Raw genomic sequence first — 16,176 nt, 5'->3', positions numbered from 1 at the left:
GCGCATAAGGCGGCCACGCTACCTCTCCCCCGATGTGTGAAAAAAAACAAAAAAAAACGGCACCACGCAAATAATTTCTGCAGTGGTAAACTCAACGGAATGTAAAGCAGCGAAAAAGGGACACCAGTGGTAAAGCATCAAGTGAAAAGGTTTTAACTTTTCTTCACATTTCACAAAACAGTTTTAGCGAACCCCCTTGCGTGGACTCCCCTTCCTTTTTTATTTTTTTTTTCTAAAATATGCAGTGTTGCATAGTCCTTCATTTTATTTCCCTTTAAAAGAAGCCCTATGAGGAGAGTTCACCGTTGGAGTAACTTCAGAACGGGATAAAATGAACCCCTCGAAAAGGATCATACGCTGCGAAAATAGGGCAAACGTACAACTCTTTCTCCGCCGCGATGTCCCATACAGGAAAAGGCTTTCCTAAAATGTGAGCATTGCACAAAAGGGGCAGCAGCGTGTACTGTAAATGGTGCCACTATAACGATTTGAAGCGACGCAGAGTAATTGCAAAAGTGTTTGTGCACTTATGCGAGCGTGAATTGCCGCCGCCGCGCCGCTTCCCCCGCCGTGTGACAAGTGAAGGGACACGCGCATAAGAGAAAATGTATCTCTGTTAAAAATAGAAAAAAAAAAAAAAAAAAAGCACAAAATGTAAAACGTAATATACAAAACGTAAAACGTAAAATACAAAACGTAAAACGTAAAATACAAAACGTAAAACGTAAAATACAAAACGTAAAACGTAAAATACAAAACGCAAAAATGAACTAAGTTGAAAAGGAGAAATGAAACAAAACAAAACGGAACGAAGCGAAAGAGGCGAATAATACCTTTAAAATGACACGTGTACATGGCCACTTTGTAAAGCATACGCAATGATTTGGTACCCCTCCCCCCAGTTCGACATCCCTTTTTACGAGTAGCCCAGCCCCAGTTCTGCTTCACTTGCGCAGTTTGGATTGGAAATCACTCGAAAAGTGCAGCACAGCAGAGCATATGCATATTAATATATATATTATACGTATTGTACATATTGTATATATACGCATGTACGTACTTCCGTGGCGTACGCATGAGAGCACTGCGAAGGCATGCATATCATGCGCGCACCCCGCACGTAGCGCTAATAGCAGCAAATAGGCATTTTCACTTTATAAAATTCGATGTACCCCTTGTTGATGCGTGGCTTCTTCGCTCCACTGCGTAACGTTTGCCCGATTTACCTGCTAAGTGAAGAGATATGCCAACCTGTTTGAACAGTTGAGCCGTATAATTGTATTTATATTGCCCCCGTTTGCCTTCCCTTGTATGTGCAATTTGTGCACACCATTGTGTTATGTTGGCCGTGCCACGGTTATGCTGGTTCAACAAAGAAACAACTGCAAGGGGGGGATATTTACCACCGCGTTTGCTAAAGTTGAAGTGTTATTCGATTTGTCACTGTGATAGGAATAGTGCAAAAAAAGAGGGGAAGCAAAACGCCACATAAGGGAGGCATTATTTAGCAGTACACACGTATGACGCTTTGAGAAACAACGGCAGGATTAAAAAAACAACTTTGTAGCGGTTTTCCCCCACGTGGACAACCCATTCGTGTGAAAATTCCTCACTGTGGTAACTCACCAGACGGAAGCATCGTTTGTCCCTCCCCCTACGTGCCATAATATGCCTCTGAACCTAGATATTAAGAAGAAGCTAAACTCCCGAATTGGTAAAGTAAAATGCGTTGACATTCACGAAACGGAGACATGGATACTGGCGGCGCTGTACAACGGGAAGTTAATCATTTTCGATTATGCAAATCAGAACACCATTAAAAATATAGAAGTGTCGGCGTTCCCCTTAAGGTGTGCAAAATTTATAGAGAAAAAACAATGGATTTTATGTGCAGGTGATGATATGACCCTTAGGGTTTACAACTACAACACATTTGAGAAAATAAAATCCTTCGAAGACCACACAGATTATATAAGATATATTGAAGTGCACCAAACGCTGCCATACGTGTTGACCAGCTCAGATGACATGACCATAAAATTGTATGATTATGAAAATAATTTTGAAAAATTATGCTCCTTTGAAAATCATATTCACTACGTAATGATGTGTAAATTTAATCCGAAGGATACGTACATTTTTGCATCGGCCTCTTTAGATAAAACGATAAAAATATGGGGAGTGCAAAATAACACCCCAGTAGTTACGAAGCCACATTTTACCTTAACAGGTCATACAAAAGGGGTGAATTGCATTGACTACTCGTGTAGTGGAGAAACATCTTACATAATAAGTGGAAGTGATGACAAAACGATACGCATATGGGATTACCACACGAAGCAATGCATACAGGTGTTAAGCGGACATACGCAAAATGTTTCGTGTTTAATTTATCATAATAATTTGCCCATCATAGTATCCTCATCGGAGGACTGCAATGTGAAGATATGGAACAGCTCTACATTCAAATTGGAGAGTACGTTGAATTATAATATGGATCGATGCTGGTCTTTGTGTGCAAAAAAAACGAAGAATGATTTGTGCATAGGATATGATGAAGGGTTGGTAGTTATTCAGATAGGATCGGACAAACCCATTTTCGCCATGTTTAAAAATAAAATAATTTACATAAAAAATACCGATATTTATATTATCAATTTGCAGAATGTAAGCGAAGGTGACGATTATAATGATGGGGATGTGTACAAGGTGAACAAGAAGGAGCTGGGGAATTGTGACTTTTACCCAACCAATGTTTCGTTTCACCCGAGTGGAAGATTCATATGCGTAAGTGGGCACCACGAATTTAATATTTACACATCTCAAGTTTTGAGGAATAAGGCCTATGGGAAAAGTGCCTTCTTTGTGTGGGCACATAATGGCGATTACGCGATAAAGGAGGAAGGCAATAAAATTAACATTTACAAAGATTTTACCTCATACCATTCTTTTCAAGCCCCCTTCACAGTGTTGCAGCTATTTGGGGGATACCTCCTAGGTGTTAAATCGAGTAACTTCATATGCTTTTATGACTGGAATGACTACAGCATGGTGAGAAAAATTGACATTAATGTGAAGAATGTGTACTGGAATGAGGCCGGGACGTATGTAGCGCTCACCACGGAGGATACCATATACATTTTGAGTTACCTAAATGGAGAGGGAAGCAGGGGCGCGTTGAAGGAAGGGAATAACATCATATCCGGGGTGGCGGCTGCAGATGGGCTCGACCCGAGTAACAAGCATGCTGCGCAAGACGAAGAAAATAACTTCGAACTGGAGAGTGAAATTAACGAAGCGATTGAAAGCGGAATTTGGATATACGACAGCTTTTTGTATGTTTCCAAAAATTTAAGATTGTACATTTATACGAAAAAATTTATCGATATATACGCTTATATAGATAAGTACCTCTACATCTGCGGCTACGTGTATGAGTATGATCGAATTTTTCTACTCGACAAGAATTACACCTTCCACAGTTTCTTCCTTCCAATCACCTACCTGCAATACCAGAAGTACGTAATGAACAAAGATTTAGCGTCGGCCGATTTGATATTAAAAAAAATTCCCGAATCTTTGTATAACAAATTGAGCCTCTTTTTAGAAAAAATGGGTCACAAAAATGAAGCACTAAATATATGTACCGATTTGGAGAAGAAATTCGAGTTGTCCCTGTCTATCGGAAATCTGCAACTCTGTGTAGACATAATCAAAGACTTGGAACAGAAGGAAAACAACGCGTTCATTCATAATAAGTATAAAGCCTTGGGGGACACTGCACTGGTGTATAACGACGTGCCGATGGCCATTTACTGTTACAAAAAAACGAACGACTTCTCCTCTTTGTTAATCATTCTGTCCACCCTGGGTGATAAGCTCGGCTTGGAAGAATTAGGAACAATGTGTGTGAATAATCACAAGCTTAACATTGCCTTTATATGCTTCTTCCTCCTCCATAAAGTGAACAAGTGTGTGGATATCCTTCTAAGTGACAACAATTTTGCCTACGCTGCGTTCTTTGCGAGAGTTTACAAGCCATCCCTGCTGCCCAGCATTCTGCTAAAGTGGAAGGAACACCTAAATAAGGTGTATACAAACGCCCCCGTTATGATTCTTACGCCGGATGAAAATCCGGAGTACTTTCCAGAGTATGAACAAGCTGTGAAATGTGAATCCATTTTTGACAATGTAAAAACGGTGGGAAGGACCCAAAATTATAACTCTCTAAAAAAACTAATCGATTTGAACATCCTCGAAGAAATTAAAGAAATTGGATACGAAAAAGTGGAGGATATTTTCCTAAAGCAATTTAATGAAGAAATGGAAAAGGACGTCCAGAATTTTGACATGATGAACTCGTTTGGCAGCACCAAGAAAAAGGAAGAACCGACCCAGGTGAAGCAGAATAATAATACTAAGGGGGAAAACAAAGCGGGGAAGAAATCCAAAAAGAAAAAAGAAGGAGCCGCTACTCCCAACAAAGCGAACGAATTGGCAGAAGATCAGAGCAATGTAAATAACTCTGGGCCTAACGACTTTTCCAAAATGGAAGACACGGATTTTTTAAATAACAGCGATATTATCGATTTGGATAACCAGGATGGAGTCCCACCTGTGGATTCGAATGCGGGTGACAGTAAAGGGGCCAATCAAAGTGCGCAACCTGCCCAATCGGAAAGCAGCGCCACTGATGAAAAGGGGCAGTGAACGTATAGGGGGAAACATAACACTGACGAGGTAGAACCAGTTGGAAAGGATTACCAGTTCGTACGAAGCATTGTGTTAAGCGTGTTGGAAAGCTAACTAGGATTGATGCAAATGGATGAGCGGCGCGCAAAAAGGAATGTGCGCGTGGCACGAATTTTTGTAGCTATATACCCTTTTTTAAGGCCCGAAACTGTGCTTCCCCAGTTGAGCGGAAGGGCGGCCCATACGTGCACACAAATATGTATACACGAATGTGTGCAAAGGGTAGGCACGCAGTTATGTGCGCTTGCACCGCGAGAGGGTGATGCGTTTTTTTCCACCTGTACATGGCTCTTTTTTCCCAAGCGAAAGCTAATCTGGTCGGAAGCTAATCTAAGCGAAAGCTAATCTAAGCGAAAGCTAATTTTTTGTAAATTTTTCCTTTTTTTTGTCCTCTTAAAAATGCTTACACCAACCGGGAATGCCCTTACCCATTCCGCGTGCGCCGAGCGCACAGTGGCAGCGGAGAATGAAGCGGTAAGAGCACTACCGCCAACGGCGCATGCACCATTTTTGGAAAGGGGTACCTTATAAACGCTTCCCATTTTGCAGAAATTTCTTCTTATAAAGATTTAATTCATGGTGCTCATTTGGCAACGAATTAAGAAGTTAAACTGTAGACGTGGGGAGGCGCGCTACGTTAAAAACAAAAATGCCATACGTGTCAAAATTTCGAGGGGGCCGCATTTTTAGCAGCCAAGCTACGCTCGAAAAGGGCAAGAAAAAAAAAAAAAAAAAAAAAGCGCTACGTTGATGTATATACACTGTTTAATTACAAAAAAAGTAATAATTAAAGATGGGGGGAAGTAAAGAGGTGTGTTAGGTGTACTGCGCTTTGACAGGGGAGCGTTCACGAGAAACGTTCGAATGGGAAGGTGAAGTGATAGCAAATTGTGGCTTCCTTCTTCCTGGGATAGGGAGGTGGTGGAGGAGGGAAAGGTGACCAACAAAAAAAAAAAAAAAAAACCCATCTGGGCAAGGAGTTCCTTTTGCTCGGGGATTCCGTGATACTCAGTTGGAGGACCGGTTCCAACTTTTAAGCTCCTCTTCCAATGAACACAAGGCCTCCTAAAAAGAACAAAAAGGGGGGTATATGCAAAACCAAATTATGTGGCTACCAAAATGGGGATAGCGCCGCTAACAGTTTCATGTGACACATTGCATATGAAAACCTACGTTGATGTACTTGGGGCCTTTCAGCATCTTCTTCACGACATCCGGTTTGCTCATGAGCAATTTGGCCAGCTGCGGGGAGGAAGGCAGTTGAGGGGAAACGCTCCGGTGAATGCGTCACTGTGAAGGGTTTTTTTTTTGGGAGGATACACCTTTTTGGTGCTTCCACAATTCGCGCAATTGTGGTACGAGCTAGCCATTTTGCGAAGATGGCATAACGTGGGTAGCAGCTTTTTCGCCGCCCTTACGTCAGTATTTTTAAGCAGAATGTTCCGAATGTCCTCGTCAAAAATGTTTAAGAACTCGTCGAACGATCTGTAGAGTTTTCCAGCACTGGTGGGGTCGCCACTGACGTCACTTTGCATCGATTCGTGAGGCAGACGGTTCGGGCCGCCAGGCAGTTCATTAAAGGGACCAGAGTTATAGGGGAACATAATTGGGGGGATAATATTTTGCGATGAGGGAAGCCCAGGTATGATCGGGATGGGGGGTAATTTGAGGTTGTTTAAATTTGGCGGGGGAAACAACTCTGGTAAAGGCAACAAGTTAAATTCTTCAGGAACGACATTTGCCGAGTTGTTCTTAGTACCCCTATCCGTTTTAGCTTCGTATTTGCTGGGCGCCATATTTGGAGCGTCCCCACAGGTTACATAAATAGGAACCTTCTCCACAGAGTCATAATTAAATTTAATAATGATGTCATTTTTGAGCACTTCACTATCTTCATATATTCTTGGAGGGTAATGGTTCCCTTTTATGGCAACTTGGTAATTTATTTTTACATTTTCAAATTTTTTGTAATTCCTAAAGATCTCCTTTAGTGAAGCGTGAAGCATTTCTTTCATATGTGGGGTAGTTCCAAAAGTGGCTTCGAATTTTTCACCATGTTTGTTCCCTTGATGGTAGGCGTTAAAGCTGTCTTCCCGATGCCTGGTGAGATTATGTTCCTCCAGTTTCTTCCCTGCACCGTGCAATAAAACAGAGTTAAGTAATATTAAGGCGTTATTTTGGTTACCATTTGGATGGATGCCAGGGAGGAATGGCAGTATGCTTCCTCCCGCACCTTCTACAGGGTTGTTCCCATCTTGGGATACATTTTTGAAGGTTAATAAGTTCATGAATGGGTTTGTGAAGGGACTCAAAGGGGTGTCCTCCTCTTCCTCTCCCTTTTGACTACCCACATGGTTGGTAGTGATGTCATCTCTATTTTTGAACCACATCGCATTGATGTTGTGGAAAATCTTACCGTTTCTTCCTTCCTCTAATTTGGCCGATCTTTCCATTTGCCCTTGGTTCAGATCCCTTTCGTGATAGGTACCTCCAGAATAGAACTCAAATGGGTCTTTAACCTCGGAGTGGATGTCACTCATTTTGTTTTTCATTTCTTTTCCTTTGCTTCGATCCACTCTGGGTGCATCGTACGAATACACCGTTGGATTTTCATCAGAAAATTGGACCGTTTTATGGCTACCGCTTTTTCCTCTATAAGGATGGTCATACACGGGGTGATCATCTGGGTTATTCCTAGGGGATGCGTTTCTTCTCCTTTTGTGCGATAAATTACCAAACTGGTCATCCTCCACGTGGCTAAAGTTAACGTTAACGTTAACGCTACGATCTGGTGGTTGCCCCTCTTTATGATGCGCTCTGTACGTGGCTGCTTCTTTATACCTCTCATCATTCGCGTGACTAGCGTTGCCGCCATACCTCGCGGGTGGAAAGCCACGTTTGTTTTTTAAAAAGCTCATATCTGTGTTTAGGATGTTGGCTGGGGGATAACCAAACAAAGTTTCGTTCTCTCCAAACGGTTGGCTCACAATGTTCGTGCCATCGTGGGTACCGTTGTACTTGCTCAAGTACGCAGATTTGTTTTCCGTTGGGTGGGTGGTCCTGTTCAGTAAGCTGGAATTTCTGCTATGAATGTTGCTACTGTTGTAGGGCGCTTCTTCCTGTAGGTGTGCATTCCCGTTTTGTCTTTTTGGGAGCTCCAACGGGTAGTTTTCCTTTCCCCTGTTGAACCTATCATGTGATGGGGGAGAGGCACTCATCATGTTCGCACTTTTATTCATTGGATGGCTCACGCTTTGCACATAGCTATTCATAACACTGCTACCATTTTGTGGGAAGTTTTTGCTCATGTGATGATGCTGGGGCACTGGGGGGGGTGGAGGAAAATCGCCTAGCAGGAGTCTTTTACTTAGGGAACTATCCAAATGGGGCTTAGGAATACTCGCAATGTCTGGGAGGAGATTTTCACTCTTGGTACTTTCAGACGTATTTTTCAAAGCACTAAACTTTTTGATTTTTCCTTCAATTTTTGCTTTTTTATATTCTTGATGTCTTTTTTTTTTCTTTTCGTACTCTTCATTAAGCGTGTCTATTATTTCTAGCATAATATTTTTGCTTTCGTTGGACTTGTCTGCTTTTTTTTTATCATTCCCTTTGCCATGGGGGATTACACCTTTGCGTTCGAGGTGGACGAAATTGGCACTTCCCTTCGTTCCTTCTTGGTATGTTTTTTCGTCCTTCCTAAGGTTCATGGATTTCGCCTTTCTGATCGCGTGATCGTTCGGGCTCTCCCTGGGGAGCGCGCCCATGGTTTTGCTTTTGGTTGGGAGGTCCGCTCGGCTGTCCGCATCTCCCCGGGGGGGTGTTGCGCTGTCCAGCTTGTTTTCTGGGGCATTATCTATCGAAATTTTCGCCTCGTTTTCCGCTTCCTTTTCCGCTTCGTTATTTTCTGCCTTTTCCACTTCGTTCTCCGCTCTGCTTTGTTCCGCTTCGTTATTTTCTGCCTTTTCCAGTTTGCTCTCGCTGCTCGCCTCGCGCGGGGCGCCCACGCCGGTCAAGGCCCTGTCCCGTATAAGTTTCCATTCGTCGATGAGCCCCCTGGCCAAGGTCCGAACCTGCTCGTTGTCCGTGGTGTAGTTCAAGCCATTCTTCTCATCGACCTTATTTCTAGCGATAAAATTGATGGGGACTCCGATCAAGGTGCACTTTAAATGATCCAGCGTGATGTTTAATTTTTTTAAAACCTTCAGAATATGAATTAGCAAAGAGGAGCATTTTTTCATGCGTTTCCTTTTGGCTATATTTTGCAAAATCTGTTTTATGCACGTTAGTCCGTCTTGCTCCAGAAACACGTCAAACATGTCAACGGAGGAGTTCGCGAGAAAATCGAAATGATGCTTCAAATTGATGAAACTGCTTTCGTTCTTCACAAGTTCGAGTACCTTTTTCATGTGTTCCTTTTGCTTTAAATTTTCCAAATTGTGGTTTAGAATGTCCATAATTTTGCCTCTACACTGTTCTTGCCTGTCTTTCCCCTCGTCTTTATAGGAGTCCTTCTTCTCGTTGTTATCCTCATCACTGTCGTCCACCTTTCCCTCGCTGCCCCTCTTCAACGACTTCTCATATTTCGCCTTGACATACTTTAGGTAGATGATTATTTTCCCCTTTTTATTTCTAAATGCCGGTTCGATGCAGTACAGCGCATTTAGCAAGTTTGCGTTCAACGGTTTGTCCTCAAACAAGCAGGGGATGATTTTTAACTTGTTGGCAAAATACCACGCGTCTAGGGTTTTCACTTCGCTTATACTTAGCCCATCAATTTTTTTAATTTCGTTCGAACTGTCCACAATGTTTAGTGTACTTTTTAGTTCTAAGATGATTTGCTTGGTGTCTTTTGTTGGCTGTTTGTTAATGCTGTCAATTTGTTCTTGCAACGTATCGATGTTGACGTTTATTGGGTTGTTTTTTTTTTCTTTCAAGTCGTTTTTGATTTTCCGTGCTTCCTTCAATTTTGCTCTTTTTTCTGCAGCCGTTTCGGCAGTTGTGCCTTCATCCTGTTGTCCCTTTGAATTGAGATTTTCCTTGGGGTCTTTTTTTTTTTTTTCCGTCACCTTTCTGTTTGGTTGATTTTTGGGCTCCCCATTGATTTCTCCATCGCCGTTGTTTGAAACTCCATTTTGTGTCTCGCCTTCCGCAGTTTGCAGCTGGTCCACTTTTTTTAGTCTATGTTTTTTTACTTTACTTTTGGTTTCGATATCCTTCTCATCTGCGTTCTTCCCGTTTGGAGAAGACGGGGGGGCCTCCGCTGGCATGTCGCTCGTTTCGTTTGAATTCACATTGGTTGGGTTTGCCTTAGCCTTTTTTATGCCCACACTTTTTTTCCGTTTCTTAAATGCAACTTCGTTGGCATCGATAGCGTTCGAAGTGAGTTCCATTTTGAGAAAGTTCTCAACAGAGCATTTGACGCGCTTTATTTTTCCTCACCTACGTTGTGATTTATTTAAATTTTTTTTACGTTTCAATTTGTACGCGCTCGCCTTTGCGCGTAAATTCTTATGGAGTGTTTGCTTTTGTCTTGTTCTGTCCACCAAATGGGCACAATTTTGCGCAAAAAAAAAAAAAGAAAAAAAGAAAAAAAAAAGGAAGTTTATCAGAAAACTTATTCTTTTTTTTTTCCTTTCTTTCTTCTTTTTTTTTTATTTATACAATTAAAAAGGTTCATGATAAAAATTAAACTAAAAAAAAGGGGGCATTGTTCGACAGAGCTTACGTCGAAAAAGTCGATACATGCTTTACGTGGGGGGGAGAGAGAGTAACGCTTACGTGAGCACACGTGGTGGTCTATGCGTAAGTACGTCCACAAATATAGAGGTACATATATATATACACACTTTGCAGATTATGCGTCAACAAATGGCGTGCGCCTTAAAAGTGCTTCCACACGAAGAGCCAAATCGGGGGATGCCTTCTTCCCCTTTCTCATCCTATCGCTTACCCACGTGGGCATTCATTTAAATGATACGAATATTTTCGTTAAATTTAAAAATGCACGCGTGTTGGTTCGGGTGCAGAGGTATGCAATACACACGAGTGTAGAGACCCTACAGCGTGGTGGCGTCTATCTATGCAAAGGCGTTTATGCAAAAACAAAAGGTGTAGATATCCCCACGATTAGTTTGTGGACGAACGAGCACACAGGCTTATCTCGTGTGGTGCGCTTCTTATTCCTGTTAGCCAAATCTTCTGTCACGCTGTGTACGCGTAAGCAAACATACGTATATGTCAATTTATACACACATATGCAATGTGCTGGATTTTCTTCCCCGTTCGATTCGACTGATAAAAGGAAGTTTCCCTTTACGGGAAAGACGCGAGCGGACGTAAAAAAAAAAAAAAAAAAGGGTTACAACTTCTTCAAGTGGTTTCGACAAATTATGCTTCTGCCTTTTTCGTTCTTTCGCGTTTATAAGCTATTTCGCAATTAGTGAAAACGTCCGTCCATACGCACAGGCATGTATGTATATATGAGCATACATGTATGCCACGCATACGCACCGTTATGTACGCGCAGGCATGTATGCATATGCGCTGTACGCACTGGCACATGCGCCGATAGTACATTCACTTAATCACATGCATCCCACTCGTCATAACGCAGCACGTCCCTTCACCGTGACTTCACAATTTTGCATTTTCCCAATACGTAGTTTTATTCTGTTTCTGCTTCAGCTCGTTTGCCTCCGCATGCCACTGCCACGTTCTTCCCCTGCATTCAGCTCAGTTCAAATAGCTTAAGTTGTCACTACTTTGGCGCTATTTCGGCGCTACTTTTGTTCAGTTTACTTTTCCTTTCCGCGTATCCCTTAAAAGAAGCGATTTCGTAATTTAAAAAAAAAACTTTCAAATGGCAATCTTGTATGGCTTGGGCAAACTCGCATAAGTATTTTTTTTCATATCATATTTAAAAAAATATACTTTTATGCGAAAAAAAAAAAAAAAGCGACTTCATCAAGTACAATTGAATGTCGCGAATTATATGTTGGCAAATGATATGCCAGCTGCTCAGCGTACATAAATGGGTATATACTCAAATAAGGTAAACAATTTATACGCGTATGTAATATGCGTTATTGCATCGTTTGAGTGGGACGAGCGGCGCCACAGTGACTTGCGAACTTGAAGCTATCGCGACGTGCTTCTCAAAAATAATTTTATGTCCTCTTTTTTCTTTAAGCGGGTTTCTGCGTTGAAGCGTGGAAGCGTTATTTTTTTTTTTTTTTTTTGCTCCCATGTTGGAACGCCCCCCCGTTTTATTCACCGTTCCGTTGCGAAGAGGTATGACGCTTGCACGGTGAAAAAAATCACGAAATTACGAAATCACAAATGCTTCGCCATTGAGGAAATAAGCGCAACACGCATACGCATATATGTTCATAGCTCACCCTTGCGATGTGCTCATTTGGCGAAAGGCAATGCATTCGCAAAGGAGATGTACCTACGCGAACGAATTGAAGTAGGACTGGGAAAAGTCAACGAAAGGGCGCGGCGTTATATATAAGATATAAGCTATATTTTTGCCGAAAGAATGAAAAGAGATAGCGCGACACCGCGTAAAGGCACCCAAATGGGGAAACTTCAAATTTAAAAGAGTAGGGTAAAAAGGGCCACGCAAAAGGCACGAAATGCTATTTCAATCGACATGCTTTCAACGCATGCATGAACATGTATGCTGAAAAAACGTGAATTTTTTTGTATTTTTTTTCTTATAAATTTGTAACTATAGCACAAAATATCATTTCCTTGGTCCATTTTTATTATGGTGACGCGCTGCCCTCACCGCACCAATGGCCATAATAATGCCACACTGAATGGCAATAACACTGCGATTACGTTTTGCTATGCTGGTTAAGTGACGTGGGTGTGTCATCCGTGCCCCATTGTAAGCTACACAAATCGGTAAGAGGATAAGAAGCTCCCCTGCGAGGTGCAATGCTTAAAATACACATTCTTGGAGGACACGCACAGTTTTGCATTTTAGCGTATATGTGTGGGGTTGCGGAGCAGTTGGTCGATTTGGGGAAATCTCCCTGCGCATGCTTCTCTTGAAGGGTCGCTCTTCATGGAGTTCATAGAGAGCCTACGGAGGAACTTAAAAAAAGGAACTCAAAAAAACGATCTGGCAACCGTGCTAGGGAACCGCACACCCCTTTTGAGCATCCCATTTAGTCGCCATCCCATTCGCAACTTCCCTTTTTGAAATTACCCCTTTAAACCGTTTTCCCTCTTAGACGATTTGCGGCCCCCTTTTTGTAACTCGCCTCAAATAAGCATAAGCTGAACTACGCCGCGGAAAATAATTTCGTAAAAATTGATATTCATGTCGGGCACATTGCCTCACCTTACAAAAACGTAGCACCTGAGATATTCTGTCATAACACGCGGCGTTGTAAAGATTTGTAGCCATATTCATAGCGTATTGGCAACAGGATTTTCTTTCCCCTTTTTTTTTTTTTTTTTAACACCAATTAAGGGGGAGAAGAAATTCTGTAAGAACAGCAGGTATTACAACTTGGCGTGCGTGGCTCGATTTTTTCACCTTATCGTCCACTTTTATGACACGAAATTGTGCCTCCTGTGCTGACCAAAACAGCGCAGAAAAGGGGGAAAAAAATAGCTGTATGAGGATGTGGCTGGAAAAAAATCCCATTCGGCTGTCTCCCCTTAATTTGCCCTTCAACTGCTCTCCATTTTGCGCCTGTTCTCTTTTTCCCCCCCCCCCCCAAACAGGGGCTTTAGTGCGAAGGGCCGCTTTACAAAAAGACCACATTTTTTCCACCCAACCATCCTGGAATGAGCGAACCAATAAATGTAAAGCATAAGATAGGAGATACATATCGAAAGGTGTACTCATATTTTAAGCCAATCACAAATTCGTCTTCATTTGTTAAAAATGGTAATCCTGGTTTGGGGTCTTTCGATGCGTGAACAGTCATGGGGTGATGTCTTTCTGAGGGACCATCGCTTCGCCATTAAGATGACGTGGAGCACACGAAATGCAAAATGGGAGAAAAAAAAAGTCCCCAAGGGGTACTTCCTTCACGTGAGGCCATTTTTTTCACCCCCCTTGTGCAACCCATTTTTAGGGACACTAACCCCAGCGGAGTTTGTAGACGCGGGGGATTTTCTCGTGCACAAGTTTAGAACATGGGAATGGTAAAATAAAAAATTTTAAGTGAAAAATTGAACCGATTGGGATAACCAGCGCTACTTCCCAGCAGCGACGAAAAGGGGGAGATGCGCTAATCCAACGTCCCATCTGTGCGCACTTTTTTTTTTTTATAGGCAAGATGTAGACACAAATCGGAGAGTTCCCCATCTACCTGAGGGGAAGCAATTCCTCTTAACGAAAAATGTAGCGTGCAAGCAAAGAATTAAGGACTTGAGTTATATCATGCGCGATGTGGTAAATTTGGGAGTTATAAAAGGAGAAATCTGCACGTTTGTGTGTGTGCGGTTCGGATTAATCTTACACAATCAGATAATGCGATTTTTCCTTTCCTTTGCGAATGAACTACATTCGCTTTTTCTTCGATCGTCTTTTTTAAGAAAACTGTTGAGAACGATTGGCTGCTTCCAAGCTACGAAGAGGAGAACAACGCCACTGACATAGATGAATGTAACGAATGGAGATGGCAAAGGAAAAAAAAAAAAAAAAAGAAAAAATCGACACGTATGCACATGTTATGTCTGCGCAGTGTTTACTCAAGTGGAGGAGCATCACCGATATTTAGCCCCCATTCCTGCATCCCCCCGACGGACAAATTTAACTCTTCACCTTTTTCAGACATGCGTCACTTGGAGCCCCCCCCCAGAAGTGTGCCCCGAGAGGAAAAGGTAAGAACAGAGAAAGGGGAAGGCAGCAAATGGGCAGCAGAGTAACAACGTGGTATATAATGGCCTACGAAACTATGGAAAAAAAAGAAAAAAGAAAAGAATCCCAATGTAGACACCCCTCCCCCCATGCGACTTTTTCTCCCTCCTCCCCAGGCGCATAACCACAACGAGGATGCCTCGGAGGAAGAGGACGACGAAGCCATTGACATACAGAACTTTGAGGCACACTTTGACCCAAACTTTGACCTCATTAAGGTTTACTAATATGGGAGAGTGGATAGGGCAACTATATATATACCCCTCCCGTTGCTACCCCGTCTGTTACTACCACTTCTGTTGCTACCCCTTCTGTTGCTATCCCTTTCGTTGCTACCCCTCCCGCTGCTACCCCTTCTGGGAAAACTTCATTTGTTTCCTCCCAAGCCTCATAGCTATGCATTTTTTTTCTCCCCACAGGAAGATGACCCAGCCGCGCTGAACCACGCAGGTCTTTACTCGTACGGTGGACAGAATGAAAGTAATGTTAAGAGGATTCACTTGGAAATAAATCCGTGCGTGTGTCTACATAAAGGCGCGGAAAAGGAGGGAAGAAATAAGTGCCCCCCCCATTGTGAATCACTCCCCTGTGCACCAACCCGTTTTCCCACTCCACCGCCCCACCACGCAGACGTTATGAAAATACGCACGTACGATGTCAGCATAACGTACGACAAGTATTATGAAACTCCTCGCATATGGCTGTTTGGATATGACGAGGTGAGTGGGCGGCTAGCTCTCCTTCCACATTTTTGTCGCGCCTTTTTTGTTGCGCCTTTTTTGCGGTAATGCCCCCGAACTTGCCGTTCCCCGCCCTCCATCGCAGAATGGGCACCCGCTAAAATCGGAGGAAATTTTCGAAGACATCTCTGCAGAGTACAGTTACGAGACGGTTACCGTGAGTGGGAAAGACGAATACCTAAACAGATATTTGCAAATAATTTTTTTGTGCTGCTAGAAATGGGAAGCCTCTTTTTTTTTTTTTTACCGTTTTCATGTCGGTGCACTTGCTACATATGTACATTGGGGCAATTTTTTTTAATAATTTTTTTGGCAGTACGACCCCCACCCGTGCACAGGCGTGATGACTGCATCTATCCACCCGTGCAGGTATGTTGGGAAGTCCCAAAAAATGAATCGTTTTTTTTCCCACCCCTTTTTTGTGTTCATCCTTTGGACCATATTTTGCACCCCCCCCCTTTGCAGACACGCCGAAGCGATGTTAAATATTGTAAAAAATTGGATGAGCGAGGGAAAGGAACCGAGGTAAGTACACCCCCAGGTGTGCCTTTCTGTACTGCGAAATTGAAATGCATGTCTATATATACACACATGAAGAAGTGGGAGATTATTAAAAATGCGGCAATTGTGCCTCCCTCTTTTTCGAAGGCATGATCTGTACCTCCTATTTCTTTTGAAGTTTGTCTCTGGGGTGATACCGACGATCGAGTATGACTTTACAACGGATGTAGAGCTCCCGAGGGATGACAGGCAGTAGGGGTGAAACGGCCGGAGGGTAGAAGCAGCCCAAAAGAA

The 16,176-nt window shown here is 42.6% G+C and overlaps 3 protein-coding genes across 3 annotated transcripts, besides 15 other annotated features; 2 read left to right on the top strand and 1 right to left on the bottom strand.

Annotated features, from left to right (window-relative positions):
• Window positions 1–1,668: 1,668 nt before the first annotated feature.
• On the top strand, window positions 1,669–5,232 carry PVX_098735 (coatomer complex beta subunit, putative; the record flags this gene model as incomplete). The annotated part of the gene is made up of 1 exon (XM_001614547.1): window positions 1,669–5,232. The coding sequence occupies one exon, from the start codon at window positions 1,669–1,671 to the stop codon at window positions 4,708–4,710; it is 3,042 nt and encodes a 1,013-aa protein (XP_001614597.1). The 3' UTR covers window positions 4,711–5,232.
• Window positions 2,696–2,715: a microsatellite.
• Window positions 5,035–5,104: a microsatellite.
• Window positions 5,233–5,760: 528 nt separating the features above from the next.
• On the bottom strand, window positions 5,761–10,257 carry PVX_098730 (hypothetical protein, conserved; the record flags this gene model as incomplete). The annotated part of the gene is made up of 3 exons (XM_001614546.1): window positions 6,171–10,257; window positions 5,926–5,994; window positions 5,761–5,817 (listed from the first exon to the last, which is right to left on the bottom strand). The coding sequence occupies exons 1-3, from the start codon at window positions 10,143–10,145 to the stop codon at window positions 5,761–5,763; spliced, it is 4,101 nt and encodes a 1,366-aa protein (XP_001614596.1). The 5' UTR covers window positions 10,146–10,257.
• Window positions 6,076–6,128: a microsatellite.
• Window positions 7,251–7,310: a microsatellite.
• Window positions 9,065–9,133: a microsatellite.
• Window positions 10,076–10,135: a microsatellite.
• Window positions 10,256–10,275: a microsatellite.
• Window positions 10,276–11,096: 821 nt separating this feature from the next.
• Window positions 11,097–11,201: a microsatellite.
• A 56-nt stretch (window positions 11,202–11,257) lies between these two features.
• Window positions 11,258–11,299: a microsatellite.
• Window positions 11,300–11,603: 304 nt separating this feature from the next.
• Window positions 11,604–11,782: a microsatellite.
• A 343-nt stretch (window positions 11,783–12,125) lies between these two features.
• On the top strand, window positions 12,126–16,138 carry PVX_098725 (Autophagocytosis associated protein, C-terminal domain containing protein; the record flags this gene model as incomplete). The annotated part of the gene is made up of 14 exons (XM_001614545.1): window positions 12,126–12,666; window positions 12,999–13,269; window positions 13,498–13,663; window positions 13,854–13,923; window positions 14,053–14,173; window positions 14,317–14,386; window positions 14,555–14,604; window positions 14,758–14,859; window positions 15,061–15,121; window positions 15,272–15,360; window positions 15,467–15,532; window positions 15,698–15,750; window positions 15,847–15,906; window positions 16,030–16,138. Exons 3-14 carry the CDS (start codon window positions 13,561–13,563, stop codon window positions 16,136–16,138), a joined length of 954 nt encoding a protein of 317 aa, XP_001614595.1. The 5' UTR covers window positions 12,126–12,666; window positions 12,999–13,269; window positions 13,498–13,560.
• Window positions 13,055–13,108: a microsatellite.
• Window positions 14,371–14,390: a microsatellite.
• Window positions 15,695–15,807: a microsatellite.
• Window positions 15,926–16,087: a microsatellite.
• Window positions 16,114–16,134: a microsatellite.
• Window positions 16,139–16,176: the final 38 nt, after the last annotated feature.

Source organism: Plasmodium vivax, chromosome 7, assembly GCF_000002415.2.
Source record: "Plasmodium vivax chromosome 7, whole genome shotgun sequence".
Lineage (NCBI taxonomy): Eukaryota > Apicomplexa > Aconoidasida > Haemosporida > Plasmodiidae > Plasmodium > Plasmodium vivax.
The sequence above is the reverse complement of the archived record's forward strand: the minus strand, read 5'-3'. Positions and strand labels throughout refer to the sequence as shown.